Consider the following 17,400-nt stretch of genomic DNA (forward strand, 5'->3'; position numbering starts at 1 on the left):
TGTGTTCTGAACACAGCCTTGCAGAACACCACTTGTCACCAGCTGCCACCCTGAGAAGGACCCTTTTATCCCCACTCTCTACTTTCTGCCATACAGACAAGCTTCTATCCACGTTAACACTTGCCTCTAAAACCATGGGCCCTTCTCTTACTCAGTAGGCTCCTGCGAGGCACCTTGTCAAAGGCCTTCTTGACAACCAGGTAGATAAAAATCCATTGGATCTTCTTGGTCTAACATGCTCATTACTTCCTCAAAGAATTCTAGCAGATTTGTCAGGCATGACCTCCCCTTGATGAAACCATGTTGACACTACCCTATTTTACCATACACTTCCAAGTATTCAGAAATCTCAGCCATCACAATGGATTCCAAGATCTTACCCACAGCAAAGGTTAGGCTAATCAGTCTGTAATTTTCCATCTTTTGCCTCACTCTTTTTAAACAGGGATGTCACATTATTGGTCTTCTAGTCGTCTGGAACCCTCCCTGACTCTAGCGATTCCCAAAAGATCACCACTAATGCCTCTGTTATCTCTTCAGCTATCTCCCTTAAGAACTCTGTGGTGTAGTCCACCTGGTCCACGTTATTTATCCACCTTCAGGCAATTCAGTTTTTCTAGCACCTTCTCCTTGGTGATGGTCACCATTCTCAGATCTGCCTCCTCACTTGAATTTTTGGGATGTAACTCATGTCTTCCACCGTGAAGACTATTGTGAAGTAATTATTCAATTCTTCAGTCATTTCCTTGTTCCCCACTATTTCTGTAGAGTAATTTTCCAGCAGCCAAATATCCACTTTTTCCCTTTATATATCTAAAGAAACTCAAATCTTCCTTTATACTACTGGCTAGCTTCCCTCATATTTAATCTTCTGCCTCACTTTTTTTTTAAAATCGGTCTTTGTAAGCTTCCCAACCCCCTTAGCCACATTTTATGCTTTCTCTTTTGCTTTTATGCTGTCCCTGACTTCCCCAGTCAGCCATGATTGCCTCATTCTCCCTGTATTTTTCCCCATTGGGAGGAATCTCTGCTGTGTCTCCTGAATTACTCCCAGAAACTCCTGCCACTGCTATTCCACTGTCTTTCCTGTTCGGCTCCTTTCCCAGTCAATTCTACCCAACTGCTCCATCATGCCTCTGTAGTTACCTTTATTCAGCTTTAATACCATCACTTCTGATTCTATCTTCTCCCTCTCAAACTGCAGTGCAAATTCAATCATATTATGATCACAGCCTCCAAAGGGTTCCTTCACCTTAAGATCCTTTATCAAGTCTGCCTCATTGCACAACACTAAATCCAGTCTGTTTCCTAATGGGGTCCACCACAAGCTGCTCCAAAAAGCCATCTTGTAGGCATTCCACGAATTCCTTTCCTTGCAATCAACTACCAACCTGATTTTCCCAGTCCACCTGCATATTGAAATCACATACTGTGATCACTAACTTTGCCTTTCCTATACATCTTTCCTATCTCCTTGTGCCCCAGCTCCTGATTACTGTTTGGAGGCCTAAAAGTAACTCCAACTATGCTTTGCTTTACCTTTGCAGTTCCTCAATTCTACCCACACAGATCCTACACCATCCGACCCTACTTCGTTTCTTACTATTGATTTAATTTCATTTCTTACGAATAAGGCAACTCCACCCCCTCTGCCCACCAGCCTATCTTTTCAATAGGATGTATATCCTTCAATATTCAGCTCCCAATCCTGATCCCCTTACAGCCACGTCAGGATTGTCTTTTTTTGCCCCCATCATACCTGCCAATTTTGATCAATGCCACAAGCTCATTTACTTTATTCCTTATACTGTGTGCATTCAGATATAACACCTCCAGTCCTGTAATAACAGCCCCTCTTCTCATTGTCCAATGTGCTTGAAGTTCAATTGCAAACCCTTTCCTAACACTGTCCTATTTTGCTGTCAAATCAGAGGTCCAGTAACATCAAGTAATAGAACTTTTAATTAAACTTTGTCATTTGTTCCAGTCTGCACATATGTGCAAAATTCTAACTAAAATGTTCACAGATCTGTTAAGAATGATACTTCATGGCTCGACATATTTTTATAGTGGCCATGTGCACTGTGGCTACTGACTCCTTTACGGCAATGATTTATTTTAAGTCACTAATGGGATATCAGTGTCACTGGCTGAGCCAGTACTTACTGCCTCTCCCTCGTTGCCTCTCAGAAGATTGTGGTGAGCTGCTTTTTTGAACTGCTGCAATCTATTTGGCACTGGTACAACCACAAAGCCATTACAGGAGGACATTCTAGGATTCTGACCCAGTGACACTGAAGGAATGGCAATTTTATTTTCTCACCACGGTCCTACAAGACCATAGGGGTGCTCTCTCAAATCAACATGATTAACCTGAGTGTCACTATCCCTCAGGCAAGGGGAAAGCTTGAAAGCTTAGCCTTTAGAGTAATCTCAATCTGTTTGAGAACTGAACCTCTGTTATTGGAACCACTCTGCATAATAAACCAACTGCCCAACTGAGAACTCTATTTCTAAGTCAGGATAGTATCTTGGAGGAGAACATGCAGGTGGTGACATTCCATTTTATCTGCTGCCTTTGTCTTTCTAGATGGTTGTTTGCCATGGGTTTGGAATGTGCTGTCAATGGAGTTTTAGTGAATTTCTGCATTGCGTCTTCTGGTTGGTACACGTTGGGTGCTACAGAGCATCAGTTGAGGAAGTGAATATTTGTGGACGTGGTGTAAATCAAGTAGATCCCTTTTGGCGATAGCATTGTCTGGAGCATTGTTTGCAGGGAATAATTCTGAGAGTATGATTATGTTAGGCTGCAGCTTGGCCAGTCTGAGACAGCTCTCCCAATTTTGACATCAGCCCCCCCCAGATGTTAATAAGGACTTTGCAGGACTGACAGGGCTGTTTGCCATTGTTGTTTCTGGTGCCTTAAGTCAATGCCAGGTTGTTCATCCAGTTTTATTTCTTTTGTCCTTTCCAGAGGTAAATGCAACTGGCTTGCTAGGCCTTTTGGGAGGGCAGTTAAGAGTCAACCTCATTCAAGTGAGACTGGAGTCACACGTAGGCCAGACAAGGCAAGGACATTCATGAACCAAACGGGTTTCACGACAATCTACAGTGTTTTCACGGTAATTTTTATTGGATTCAAATTCCACCACCTGTTGTGGGGAGATTCAAACCCAGGTCCCCAGCATATTAACTAGGCCCCTAGATTGCTGGTCTAGCAATAATATCACTGGAGCATGCACCCCATTTTGCATTTTATAAAAGAACAAAATACTCTGCTCCTTTTGTACCACCTACCAAAATGAATAACTTCACAATTAACCTGCCCAAACACACAGCCTAACTTCCCTTGAAGCTTCTGTAACTTCCATACAACTCATTTTCAGATTTTATAAAACTTGGTGGCAACTTGAAAACAGTACATTCTACAATGAAATCATTGACATAAACCATGAAGACCATGGAGTCCAAGTACTGATCCTTCTGGTATCCCACTAGTGATATCTGGCCAACCAGAGAAAGCTTTCTGCCAGTTAACCAATCCTCAATTTATGCTAGTATACAACTCGCAGTCTAATGCAGTTTAATTTTGTTCACCAACCTCCCTTTATCTGAAACTCCAAATACATCACACCAACTGCTTTCCCTTATCCATTCTGCTAGTAATAAAAATTTCCCTTCATTTATCCATATTGATACTGTCCAATTAGACAATTATTATTTTTACATATCCTGTAATCACATCCTCTATAATCGCTTCTAGTATTTAACCTCTTGATATCGCACTAGCAGATCTGTAGTTCCCAGTTCTCTCTCTCTTCTGTCTTAAACAATGGGATTAGATTTGCATAAAGGAGATCTCTGACCAGCAAGACAGGATAATAAATCTCTAACAATGACTTTGTAGTTCCTGTTCCATAGTCAGCATAACCTCAGGACACCTTTAAAGGATTGCATAGCAAATTAAAATTTTTGAAATGTTATCACAGTTATTTGTGCACAGCAAGGTGATAAATTACCAGACAATTTGTGCTTGTACTGTTGGCAGAAATGGAGTTAAAGGGCTCTGTCCAACAAAGAAAAATGCAATAGGCTTTAATGTTTAATAGCAGTAAATGCCAAGAGTCTTGCCATTATTTCTGCTCCAAATTTTCTATTACATAATTGAGAATAGGTTCTTCTGCCGTTCCTATTATCAACATTAACCCACCTGGTTTATAAATTCCAATACTTGTTCAAAATATGCTAACCTAAATTCTGGCACTATTCAACCTCTCTCTTTCCAAGCTACTATGAAATGCATTTGTCATATATTGCTAAAAAGGACAGATTATGACGTGCACTCATCAGGACAACTTAAAACTACCAATAAACAGAGAACCCAGCATTTTTACTGCATGGCACTGCTGACTGGTTGAAAGCGATATCGCCATTGAGATTTGTTGGCATTAATGATGATTAAGGGACTGATCAAGAGGGGGAAAAATAACATGCAACTAAATGAGTGTGAAATCTTCTACAGGTGTGTGAAGAGAAAAAGAACAGTCAATGTAAATGCAGGTACTCTACAGACAGAAGCAGAAATGTAATAGGAAAGAAAGAGATAGCAGACCAATTAAACACATATTTTGGTTTGGTCTTCATAAAAGGGAGACAAAAATACCATCCCAAAAATATTGTAATTGAGGGGAGGAACTGAAGGAAATCTGTATTAGTGGGGAAACTACAGGGGTAAAATTGATGGGAATATAGGCTGGTAAATCCCCAAAACCCAATAATCTCAATACCAAAGGAAATGGCTTGGAGATATTGTGGATGCCAAGTTTCAAGATTCTGTACACTCTGGAATAGTGCCTATGCACTGAACAATATGAAACAGGAATCATTCTTGACAAATATATTGAAATTCTTTTGAGAATAAAACTATTAGAGTAGGTAAGAGGGAGCAGTGGTTGTGGCTTATTTGAATCTTCATTCAAAAGGCTTTTAATAAGATGCCTCATAAGAGACCAGTATGTAGAAGTAAACAGCATGGGATTAGTGGTTATGCACTGTCTGAGATAGAAAACCGTTTGGTAGTTAGGAAACAAAATAGGAATAAACATGTTTTTTCTCGAGTGGCAAGCAGTGACTACTGCGGTGCTGGAAGGACTAGTGCTAGGACTCCAGCTATTCACAGTATATATTAAATGATTTAGGTAAGTGAAATAAATACGATGTCTCAAGAGTTTGAAAAAGACAACGCTGGTTGAGAGAATGAACTGAGAGAAGAACGCAGAGAAGCTTCAGTTTCTCTGGTCAAGTTGACTGAGTGGGCAAAAGCATGACAGATGAAGTATAATGTGGATGAATCTGAGGTTATCCACTTCAATAGCAAAAAACAGGAACTCAGATTATCTGAATTGCGGGAGTCACGGAGGGAGTGGTCTTTTCGGAACACCGATAGGGGAGGGAAGGGAAATATATCCCTGGTGGTGGGGTCCGTTTGGAGGTGGTGGAAATGATGACGGATGATACGCTGTACATGGAGGTTGGTGGGATGGTAGGTGAGGACCAGTGGGGTTCTGCCCTGGTGGCGGTTGGAGGGGCAGGGCTCAAGGGCGGAGGAGCGGGAAGTGGAAGAGATGCAGTGGAGGGCATCGTCGACCACGTCTGGGGGGAAATTGCAGTCCTTGAAGAAGGAGGCCACCTGGGTTGTACGGTTTTGGAACTGGTCCTCCTGGGAGCAGATGCGGAGGAGACGAAGGAATTGGGAATATGGGATGGCATTTTTACAGGGGCAGGGTGGGAGGTGGTGTAGTCTAGGTAGCTGTGGGAGTCGGTCGGTTTATAGTAAATGTCCGTGTTGATTCGGTCGCCAGAGATAGAAATGGAAAGGTCTAGGAAGGGGAGGGAGGAGTCTGAGACGGTCCAGGTGAATTTGAGGTCGGGGTAGAAGGTGTTGGAAGGTGTTGGTAAAGTGGATGAACTGTTCAACCTCCTCGTGGGAGCACGAGTCAGCGCCGATACAGTCATCGATGTAGCGGAGGAAAAGGTGGGGAGTGGTGCCAGTGTAGCTGCGGAAGATGGACTGTTCCACATATCCTACGAAGAGGCAGGCATCGCTGGGGCCCATGCGGGTGCCCATGGCTACTCCTTTGGTTTGGAGGAAGTGGGAGGATTGGAAAGAGAAGTTGTTCAGGGTGAGGACCAGTTCAGTCAGTCGAAGGAGGGTGTCAGTGGAAGGGTACTGGTTGGTACGGCGGGAAAGGAAGAAGCGGAGGGCTTTGAGTCCTTCGTGATGGGGGATGGAGGTGTACAGGGACCAGATGTCCATGGTGAAGATAAGGCGTTGGGGACCGGGGAAGCGAAAATCATGGAGGAGGTGGAGGGCGTGGGTGGTGTTCTGAACGTAGGTGGGGAGTTCTTGAACTAATAGGGACAGGACCATGTCGAGGTATGCAGAGATGAGTTCGGTGGGGAGGGAGCAGGCTGAGACAATGGGTCTGCCGAGGCAGTCAGGTTTGTGGATTTTGGGCAGGAGGTAGAAACGGGCGGTGCGGGGTTGTGGGATTATGAGGTTGGAGGCGGTGGATGGGAGATCCCCTGAGGTGATGAGGTTATGGATGGTCTGGGAAATGATGGTTTGGTGGTGGGAGGTGGGGTCATGTTCAAGGGGGCAGTAGGAGGTGGTGTCCGCGAGCTGGCGTTTAGCCTCAGCGGTGTAAAGATCGGTGCGCCAAACTACTACCGCACCTCCCTTGTCTGCTGGTTTGATAGTGAGGTTGGGGTTGGAACGGAGGGAGTGGAGGGCTGCACGTTCCGAGGGTGAGAGGTTGGAGTGGATGAGAGGGGTGGAGAAGTTGAGGCTGTTAATGTCGCGGCGGCAGTTGGCTATGAAATAGAATTCCTACAGTTTAGAAAGAGGTTGCTCAACCCATCGAGTCTGCACCGACCTTCTGAAGAGCATCCCATCCAAACCCAGATCCCCACCCTATCCCCGTAATCCCACATTCACCATAATTAATCTGCCCAGCCTGCACATCCCTAGACACTACGGACAATGTAGCATGTGCAATTCACCTAACTTGCGCATTTTTGGATTGTGGGAGGAAACCGGTGCACCCAGTAGAAAATCACGCAAACACAGGGAAAGAATGCAAACTCCACACAGTCATGTGAATTTCGAATATTCTTGTGAATTATCCTGATAACTACAAGACTAAAAGCTTTAACAGTTTTTTTCAGCAAAACTCATTTTGCATTACTAAATGCTTATTTATTAAAATAAACTGATATTAACTGGGTGAATTTAATTTAAATTGACTGTGTTACCTGTGCACCTTCTCCGTGATACAAGCAATTCACCACATTATCCAGAAGATTTATATCAAGCTTCTGAGTGAAGTCCAGCAGCTGGCGAGCTGCATGGTCTGCCAAAATTGTCATTATGGCTGGCATAGATTACTGCAAGAAATAACTTGATGCAATTCCTAAATAAAATTAAAACAAAAACAGTTAAACATTTGTTGACAAACACACAAGTGACAGTCTTCAATCAGAAAGCAACAAAAGAAAAAAAAAGTTACAGAAACAAAGAAGCCAAGATGACAACAATACCAAACTTAAAATCAAAACACAGCCAATTATTATCCTTTTAAACTGTATCACAAGACTCACCGTCTTGTTCAAATGTACCATATTTGTATAGATTGCAAACCTACAGTCAAACTGGAGGCAGAAGAGATAAGAGTGAAGATAAACAAGAGTTTATCTTAGAATACGTTTTTTTAAATACAAACAGACATTAAACACAACATAGAACCAAGTTCCAAGTCACAAGCTGCCTTGGAAACTTTTCACTACTGACTGAACAACCGCCAGTCAAGAATTCTTCCATCTGAACTACAATATCATTAGGTCACTTCTGGCCACAGATACAGTTCATTAAGGATGGGAAGATGCCCTACTTGCAACCAACTAACTTTTCCCTCTATTTTTATAACGTCTACTTAAAAGTTTAAAAAATAAATTGGCATGCACAAGTGGGTAAACTCATGAACCAAATGTTCTTTTGAAGAGTTTCCACCTGCAGTTTACTAAATTACTTGATTTCAGACGAGGTTTTAACACTGTTTAAAACAAGCTAAAGGTCACTTCCCTGTTTTACAACTATCCCAGCATCCCAGGACAATAACAGGGAGAAAAGAGGACACAAAAACAAAACAAAAGGAGTCTCACTCCTGTCAAAGTGCAGTGACTGCGACTGGAATGTACACTGTGGATGTCAGGCAAGGACAGGACTGCATTCAGATGTGATACCCCACAGTGAAATAGCCTGCCAACACTCACTGTCTAGGCTGGCACTGAACAGTAGCCACTTGGGCAAGATACCAGAGGATGCCCAGCGCTGTGGAACAGTACCCCCAGTACGAGTCAACATCTTCAGGAAAAGGTGTAAACTGGAAAAAAACGTTGGCAAATGTACACATTTTAAATTAAGTTATGCACAAAGTTGAATTAACAAATATATTATAGATAACAACAGGCTGCAAAATGACCTCCCCCAGCCCCGAATGGGATCGAGGGTGAGAAAATTACTTTGAAAGTCTAAAAACCTAGCCATCTGCTTTACAGTACTATGAAATTCAACATTCTGCTAGACACCAAGTCATCAATTCAGTACTTGAATGTGCAGAAACATGTTAAAGAAAGAACTCACATCTAACTTTCAAAGTGCTCCAATGTTTGAATTCTCCATTATTGCTCATCTTACTTTAGCAGGAGCATGGATCAACTCAAAGAAACAACCCCCCTTAAGTCAACTGAAGGCTTTGCGCATACAGAAGGAACTTTGGTAAGATTTAATGTATGAAGCAAAAGATCAGCTTAAACGACAAATATTCTGATATACACAATGTGCCATTGTCCAGTTTCTTGCTCCACTTAAATGGTTTTAAATGTAAGCAGTTATAAATTGACAATTTATAACTGCTAAAGAAATTTCTATACTAAACCGCTTACAAAGTACCTCAAGGCCTACCCATCTTACCTGAAAAGTGATGGCACTAGCATGATTGAGCTTGCTTTGTATTAATAATAAAAAGCATCCAGAACCCAGACTTGTCAATTAGTCAAGTGTGCTTTCAAGGGAAATTCGCAATATTAAAAGCGTCCAAAAACTGTTTACCAAAACACGGTATACGTATACACCGTAGTAATAATGCCTCTTAAAATAAACACACTTCCTAAGGAGTCCCCTCCCTCAGAATCGGAGCATGGCGAGACCATCACGTGATTGGGAGGCGCAGTGATTCCGCAGCCGAACCTCGGCCGTTATTTCTGGAACGTTCCACTCCAGATCTCAAAAAAACCAGTGGTCAGACGCACTCAGTAGGATTTAAAATGTTTATAGTTATAGCGACCTAAAGTGCTTAACTCCCCATGCCAGTGTTTACTATCTCCTTCCCGCCGGCCCCACTCCCCAATCCCATTCGAGTTTTTTTATTTGGTGGTCGCACTACCCCCACACAGCGGCTCCGTGTGGTAAACTCGGGTCGTGCAGGCCTTTCCCTCGGCACAGTTTGAGTTTGCAGCCAGGCCTCGGCGGCAGCACCAGCGCAGAAAGAATCTTAAAACTTATTAACACTCACCCAAAATGGTTTTGGATTTGGTTAAACTGCTAGCCTCCTTCAGTCTAAATGAACGAGCTTCCACCACACACCGACTCAGCAACCTTTTTTTTTAAAAAAGATCTTACCCAACACACAGTAGTTCGGTTGAACAGGGGAGGGAAGGGGGCAAGACGGAAAAAAAATCAAATGGCGGGAATTTAAAAAAAAATACAAGCACACGCTCAAGGTTCGCTCTTCCCTTTTTTTGCTTCTCTTGGTCCAAACACGAAAAGCATAAAAAAGAAAGTACTTGAGCTAATCAGCCACAATTTGGAACACTCACTCCTCTGCAAATTTGTTAAACTGTGCGAGTTAATAATTATAACAATTTAACAAAAATGAAAACAACCGCCATGCCCGATGCTTAATTTACTTTTTTTCAGAAAGATTTTTTATCTCTTCCGATTCATGTTTCGAGAGCGTTTTTGTAGCAGACCGTGTTCTACTAACAACCTCGAAAGCTTCTCTGGCAAAACTAGTAACTGGTTGTAACCGGTTCAGACTGGGAGATTCCATCTCGGTTTAGTTTTCTGCCGATAGGGCGTCAGTATCACAAACAGACCAGTCGCGCCGCGTCCTACGTCACGACGCACGGGCGCTGTCAAACAGACGTTTGGGAACATGAGGCTCGTCCGCATGTACGCGAGATGACTCCAAAAAAAAACACACACTGTCCTCAGGTCGCTGCCTGGGAGCAGTCGTCCGCTGCGTTTTCGCTGGGAGTCGGCCTCTTGGAGCTGGTGTTGTTACTGAGCATTATTTGACGGGGCAAAGATGCGGACCTGGCAAATTCGTGTTTAGACTACCGGGAGAAGCATAAGTTTATATGGTCACAAACGGAAACAGAAAGTGCTGGGGAAACTGAGCAGCTCTGGCAGTGTCTGTGGAGAGGGAAAAAAAACGATCAGATTTTCTCTCCACTAATGCTGCCAGTTTCTCCAGCGCTTTCTGTTTTTGTTTCGGATTTCCAGCGCCCGCAGTTCTTTATTTTTATTTTAGTTGACATAATCAGTTGTGCGTGTCTACTTAGATAAGTAGCCAGTTCCCCAATCCCCGCCCTGTTTTACTTTTTAAAAGCCTCACAGTACTTTAGAGGTCTGTGCGCAAAAAAAACAGATTCAGCAATGCAAAGTTTAACTGATTTTATTGGTATCTGTGTGTAGATATTGATGGTGAATAATGACATTGCCTTGGAAATAGAGTTCCCCGTAGTGTTTCTGTACCGTTTTGTGCATTCGATCTTGAATTGTTAGCTTGAATATATTATTTTTTCACATTAATTCCTTGAAGAGTAATATGACGTGTTGTCAGAATTTGCAGGCCGATTAACCAGTCAACGCATATCTTTGTTTTCCTTCTCTGCTATGGCTCCTCTTTTCCGAGGTCATCTTGTCCAGGGGAGGAATTAAGGGCCACGGGGAGAATGCGGGTAAGTGGAGTTGAAATGCCCATCATCCATGATTGAATGGCGGAGTGGACTCAATGGGCCGAATGGCCTTACTTCCACTCCTATGTCTTATGGTCTTATTGCTTTGATCGTATTCCCACTTGCTGCTGATCATGCATCTTTTGTTGCTAGACCCGATGTTAGCCGATATATCTCTTCACATGTTCTCTTTTCGCCTTTAACTCAGGCATTATCACACCACACCCTTCTCATGTTGATTCCACATCTTCAAATTACCATCCAACATCCCTTCCCTATCCTTGTTAACGTCTCAAATGCCTGTCTAGCTTTCCAGGAACTAAGTTTGAATTGCTACAATTAGCTTTTGCCCCTGCTGCAGTTTCAAAATGGTTCTTATCAAAGTCATAATTAGCAACCTATGCGACTGACAAAGATAATCTCTTCCTCCTTGTCATTCTTGACTTGTCTGCAAGTTTTGACATAATTTGCCAACATCTTCCTACAAGACCTCTTCACTGTTATCCAAGTGGGTGAGAATACTCTCTCACCAGGTCCTATTCTAATCTACGAGGAGAAAGTGAGGACTGAAGATGCTGGAGATCAGAGCTGAAAATGTGTTGCTGGAAAAGCGCAGCAGGTCAGGCAGCATCCAAGGAACAGGAGAATCGACGTTTCGGGCATAAGCCCTTCTTCAGGGATAAGGGCTTATGCCCGAAACGTCGATTCTCCTGTTCCTTGGATGCTGCCTGACCTGCTGCGCTTTTCCAGCAACACATTTTCAGCCCTATTCTAATCTATTCAATCATAGCCAGAGAATTACTTGCAATGTGCTTCATTCACGTTTCCCAAGGTTTTTTCCTTGGTTTCTTCCAAGTATGTATCCTGTTTCTCATCTGCGGATTGCTTGATCTAACATCACCTTATGTGGCTCAGTGTCATACTTTGTTTTATTTCTCCTGTGACTTGGATCATTTATTACCATGTTGAGACTCATGTAGTGGTCAGACTCATGTAAAGGTTGACTTGGCCAAAACATGGTTAATTATTAATATGCCATGTTTATAATTTTCAGCCAAAAATTCCAAGCTCTTTGTTCTTAAAATCTGCTGACTACTGAATTCAAACTTTTCCTGGTGCAAGCCTAGCTTTTTATATCATGGAATAGCACAGTATTGAAAGTGACTAGTCAGCTCGCCATGTCTGTGCACATCAACATATGATGTACACACTATGTTCCTACCCATTTCACTCTTTAAAATGACAGTACGGTATCAAGTGTGGTAGATACTACATAGTTCAATTCAAAATTAAAGTCAATGACATTGCAGACCAGACAAATAATTTTGCAGCAGGTAGTGAGTTCAATGTATTAGAGAAGGACATTGGAGTTTAGAGGAAGTTCCGACACAACTTATTCAGGTGCCCAGAAACAAATTTGCAAAAATAAAGCATTAAAATTCTCAGAATGTGCCCTTAGTTTCTTGAAGATCTATTTGAATCTTTGCTCTGAAACAAACAAGGAAATCAGGCATTGCAGATTTCAAAGCCAGTCCTAAAAGGAGTAACGGGCTTATGAAGACAAACAATGTTGTAATAGAAGATTTGGATTTCATAGTATTCTCCCAGGAGAACGTGACAACAGCTTTACTGCATTTTAGTGATTTATGACTGTTAGGAAGTCGAAAGGGTGTATGTTCACTTTAAGATGGGAAGTGTTTTCTGAATTTGAAAATAAATTTAAAGTACAGCCTCTGCTGCCAGAACAAAACAGCTAAGGGGTGGGCTTTTCCAAAAATAGAGACATGTAACAATTGGCTATTAAATGGACTTTAGATTGCTGTTTTGACAACAATTCAAATTTAACCAATTAATTTAAATTGTGTCCAGGATACTAAAATCCAACTGAGTTCGGACTTATTGTATCGACAACATCGGACCAATGAGAGGGAACGATATTGGGGGGGGGGTGTAAAACCAGGCATTTTGAAAATTTTCAGAGCAATTGCCGTAGAGCTAACCCCATCTAATATGAAAAGCTCTCAAAGAAACAGAAGGCACTATTTATCAAAAGGTATCTTTTTATGTAAAAAGATTTTGCAGTATAAAGAAAGAAGACCCAGGGAGAAGACAGCAGAATCAGAAGACCAGAAGGAAGATAGCATACGAGACTTGAGATTAAGTTTACGTAATATTTAATAATTGCGCAATTGGACCAGCATTTTGATGGAATTGTGTTCAGTTAAGGGATTGTGGTTACTTAGGGGAAAGTATGTTTGGTTTGTTAATAGTTTAGTGTTCACTATTAGAGTTAGGAAAATAATCTGTTATTTTTGTTTAAAAAGTGGAAATTAGGAGTTGTAGTCACTGGCACATATTTTAACAGATTCCAAGGTGAGCTTTTCTGGGTGTTTGGTTTGAATTATCATTGCAGTTCGACCTCCACATCGTAAAAATAACAAACATCAACAAAAAAGAGGATAGAGATTGGCCTATATTGGGAATATAGATGGGACTCCCATTTGACATGCAAGCCAGTCAAATGGTGAGCAAATTTGGTGAGAAAGTAGTATTAATGAAGATAATGGCCCACGAAAAGAGAAAATTCACAATTGTGTTATTGTCTGTGTCCAACAGGACAAAAATTAAATTGATGTTGATATTCAAGAGAAAAAAATCCCAGAACAGCAATTTTCAAAAGGACTAGTTGTTCATATTCATGATAAAGGATGGCTGAGTGAAGATGACTTCAAAAATGGTTGAGAAAAGTTTCAAGCTTCCAACCAGAAGGATTATGTTGAGAAAATGTCTTCTCATCTGGGACATGTTCATAATCACACACATTGTTGATGCTGTTGCTGAGATTGGCTCATAAAATGGTCACACTGCAGTGATTTATAGTGATCTAACCAACTTTAATCAACAGTTGGATGTCTTTGTGTAGACAAACACTTAAAAGATAATAGAATGACTAGATGATTGGAGGGTAATCAAAGGAGGCAAAATACTACCTCTGACATTATTAATCCGATATGAGTAGATTGTAAAGATCTGAAATGAAATCAGAAGTGATTGTCAGCAATATTGAATGCACAGACGTAAATATTTTTGGAATAATGTAGCTGATGATGACATGAATGCTGATGAATATGGTGGCTGTTTACACACTGTAGGGATTCTATGTAAAAATATGAAATATAATACTTGGAGTGCAGGTTCATAACTCCTTGAAAGCAGGTAGATAGGATCGTGAAGAAGGCGTTTGGTATGCTTTCCTTTATTGGTCAGAGTATTGAGTACAGGAGTTGGGAGGTCATGTTGCGGCTGTACAGGACATTGGTTAGACCATTGTTGGAATATTACGTGCAGTTCTGGTCTCCTTCCTATCGGAAAGATATTGTGAAACTTGAAAGGGTTCAGAAAAGATTTACAAGGATGTTGCCAGGGTTGGAGGATCTGAGCTATAAGGAGAGGCTGAACAGGCTGGGGCTGTTTTCCCTGGAGCGTCACAGGCTGAGGGGTGACCTTATGGAGGTTTACAAAATTATGAGGGGCATGGATAGGATAAATAGACAAGGTCTTTTCCCTGGGGTCGGGGAGTCCAGAACTAGAGGGCATAGGTTTAGGGTGAGAGGGGAAAGATATAAAAGAGACCTAAGGGGCAACCTTTTCACGCAGAGGGTGGTACGTGTATGGAATGAGCTGCCAGAGGATGTGGTGGAGGCTGGTACAATTGCAACACTTAAGAGGCATTTGGATGGGTATATGAATAGGAAGGGTTTGGAGGGATATGGGCCAAGTGCTGGCAGGTGGGACTAGATTCGGTTGGGATGTCTGGTCAGCATGGACGGGTTGGACCGAAGGGTCAGTTTCCATGCTGTACATCTCTATGACTATTTAAGAAGCAGGTTGAAAGAAGCTACTTAATTCTGAGAAAAAGTTGGTAATTTAATATTTTTTAAAGCTGTTGAGTACATGCTGTTCTAATAAGTATTATTCTTTCCAGGCTCACTAAGGTTCAAAATGCTCTGTTGTCTTTGCTGCAAAGTTTCAAACTCATATCTTCAGCTGTTTTTGGGAGGTGGTTTTAAAAGTAAACGTTTGATTGTAACTCCAAAATAATAACTTTTGCCATGGGTTGACCCAGTCCAAAAAGGATTACCCTTGTGTCTTTATTCCCTCCGCTCAAAGGTTACAAGATTATTTTAAAACTGTGAAACATTGGAAATTCCTTGTTCCTACGTAATTCAATGTGGACATATTGCCTGACCCTGATGGCATGTCTTCAGCCTTTTGAAAGAATGCAGTGTGGTGACACTGCTTTGTTTACAATTTTCTAGTGTTCCATAATGAATGTGCTCTTGGAGAGCCTGGAATGTAAACACCTTTGTTAAAATATGAAGATTAACTTCATAACTGTACACAAATTAGTAATCAATTAGTATCAATTGTGAGCAAACTTTTGGAATCTCAAATTTGAGATGAAATAACTTTTGGTATTAGAAATGAATAGGGTTGACAAAGACAGCTAACATTGATAAACAGAATTTGTTTTTTAGCGAAGTCAATGATTGAATAGTGTAATAAAATGCATATTTATTTTGAAGGCATTCTAGAAGAAGCCTCACAAAAGCTCATTAGAAAATACCTAAATATAGTATGTGAAGAAGTTTGGCAGTGTGGATAGAATAGATATAAAATATTGTGGATGTTGGAAATCTGAAATAAACCAAGAATACTAGAGAAACTCAGTAGGTGTGGCAGCATCTCAGGGAGAGAAATAGAGTAAATGTTTTAAGTCCACTACGACTGTTAAGAACTGGATAGAAAATTGTTTGATGTCCAAGAGACAAAAATTTAGAATAACTGGATGTTGCTGGCATTAGATAATATGAAAAGTTATGTATTCGGGATGATTTGTGATCCCAGATTCATTTTTCTTGATTTTTACTGATGATTTGGACTTAGTTCATGGGAACGTAACCTTAAAACTTACTGATAAGAATAATAGGGGAATTCATAATCAACAAAGAGGACAAAAGGCTGCAAAGTAGAGACTGGATTTTACAGAGTCAGTTGGAGCCTATAAATGCCCCACCCCTTTCCAGCCAATATAGTTTTTGGAGAAATGTGGTGAATCTAGTTGTTTTAAATAATGGAGAAAGTGAGGACTGCAGATGGTGGAGATCAGAATCAAGGATGTGGTGCTGGAAAAGCACAGCAGGTCAGGCAGCATCCGAGGAGCAGGAGAATCGACATTTCGGGCAAAAGCCCTTCATCAGGAATCTGGGTTTGCATCCATTGTAAAAAGATTAATTACAATTTCCTTGGGTAATGGGAAGCAGTGGTCCATGTGGTTTGATAACACTTGACCTAGAAAGAGAACCAGCAGGAAATAAGTTAATTAAACCTTATGACTAGCAGACACAAAGTAGAGCTTCAGATATAAGAGAAGCATACAGAGAGAGAAAGAGGAAGACAAAAACATCTTGTGAGGAGAAGAAGCAAACCACCTCTTCGGAGGTCATTTTGCTTAATGATTTTCAGAAAAAGAGACACAAGCTGTTTGAGGTACGATGTGAGATACCTTAGTGATGCTAAAGAACAGCATATTTTGTCAGCAGTGGTTAGAAATATATTGGTCCCATCACCAATTTACCATCAAGACCACCTTGGCCTGAAAGCGAGAGAGAGAGTTTACTAAAATGTAGTTGGCAAATTATAAGTGTACCTATTAAATGTTGAAGGTGAAAGCTTTTATCAAATCAGATTGCTGACCTATCTGATCTGAGAAAAACAGTATATTGTCAATATTCCTACAAGGTTCCACATTCATGCAGCAAGTTATGTAAATGTTTGTAGATACATAACACATAACTGTTTTATTGACTAATGTGGAACTCTCTTATTTGATGTACTATAGGTGTGCTACTTCCTGTTTAATTTATGTTGTTTGTGATCTCTGTTAAAGTAAAAGTTACAAAATGTGGAATCTTGTTTGGTAGTTTTTTCATTCATTTAGGTAAATGTGGTTATTTTGGTTTACAGTTCCACTAATTAGGATATCATAACATTGAATAGAAGGTTGGTGTTAATAACATATCAACCCATTTGAAGGATTTTAAAATCTTCAAATAGATATCATAATTAGGAGTTTATTTCTGTATCACATGTGCATGAGTGAGAGCCCTATTTGACTGTAGGAAGTTTTTCCTATTTCATTTCCCCCAGCACTTAAGGACCACCTGCAGTGGATAGTGGACATGTGGCTATGGAGGTGGCACGGCAATATGAGGTATCATGGGGCTGTAAGGTGGGATGAGGCATATGAGTTTGCATTGT

At 41.1% G+C, this 17,400-nt stretch overlaps 1 protein-coding gene across 6 annotated transcripts in view; it reads right to left on the reverse strand.

Moving 5' to 3' along the window:
• The window catches only part of LOC140483081 (exportin-1), a 78,309-nt gene extending 68,119 nt beyond the window's left edge, over positions 1–10,190 (reverse strand). Inside the window, exons 1-3 of one of the 6 annotated variants that reach the window (XM_072581010.1) lie at positions 9,633–10,175; positions 8,332–8,441; positions 7,315–7,472 (exon numbers count right to left, since the gene is read on the reverse strand). In XM_072581010.1, the coding sequence (XP_072437111.1) occupies positions 7,315–7,440 (126 nt within the window). In that variant the 5' untranslated portion in view covers positions 7,441–7,472; positions 8,332–8,441; positions 9,633–10,175. Of the gene's footprint in view, positions 1–7,314; positions 7,473–8,331; positions 8,442–9,031; positions 9,565–9,632 lie in introns of those variants that run through there. The other 5 variants (XM_072581005.1, XM_072581007.1, XM_072581008.1 and 2 more) reach the window with 5 other exon arrangements.
• Positions 10,191–17,400: the final 7,210 nt, after the last annotated feature.

The sequence above is a fragment of the Chiloscyllium punctatum genome, chromosome 11, assembly GCF_047496795.1.
Source record: "Chiloscyllium punctatum isolate Juve2018m chromosome 11, sChiPun1.3, whole genome shotgun sequence".
In the NCBI taxonomy this organism is placed as follows: Eukaryota; Metazoa; Chordata; class Chondrichthyes; order Orectolobiformes; family Hemiscylliidae; genus Chiloscyllium; species Chiloscyllium punctatum.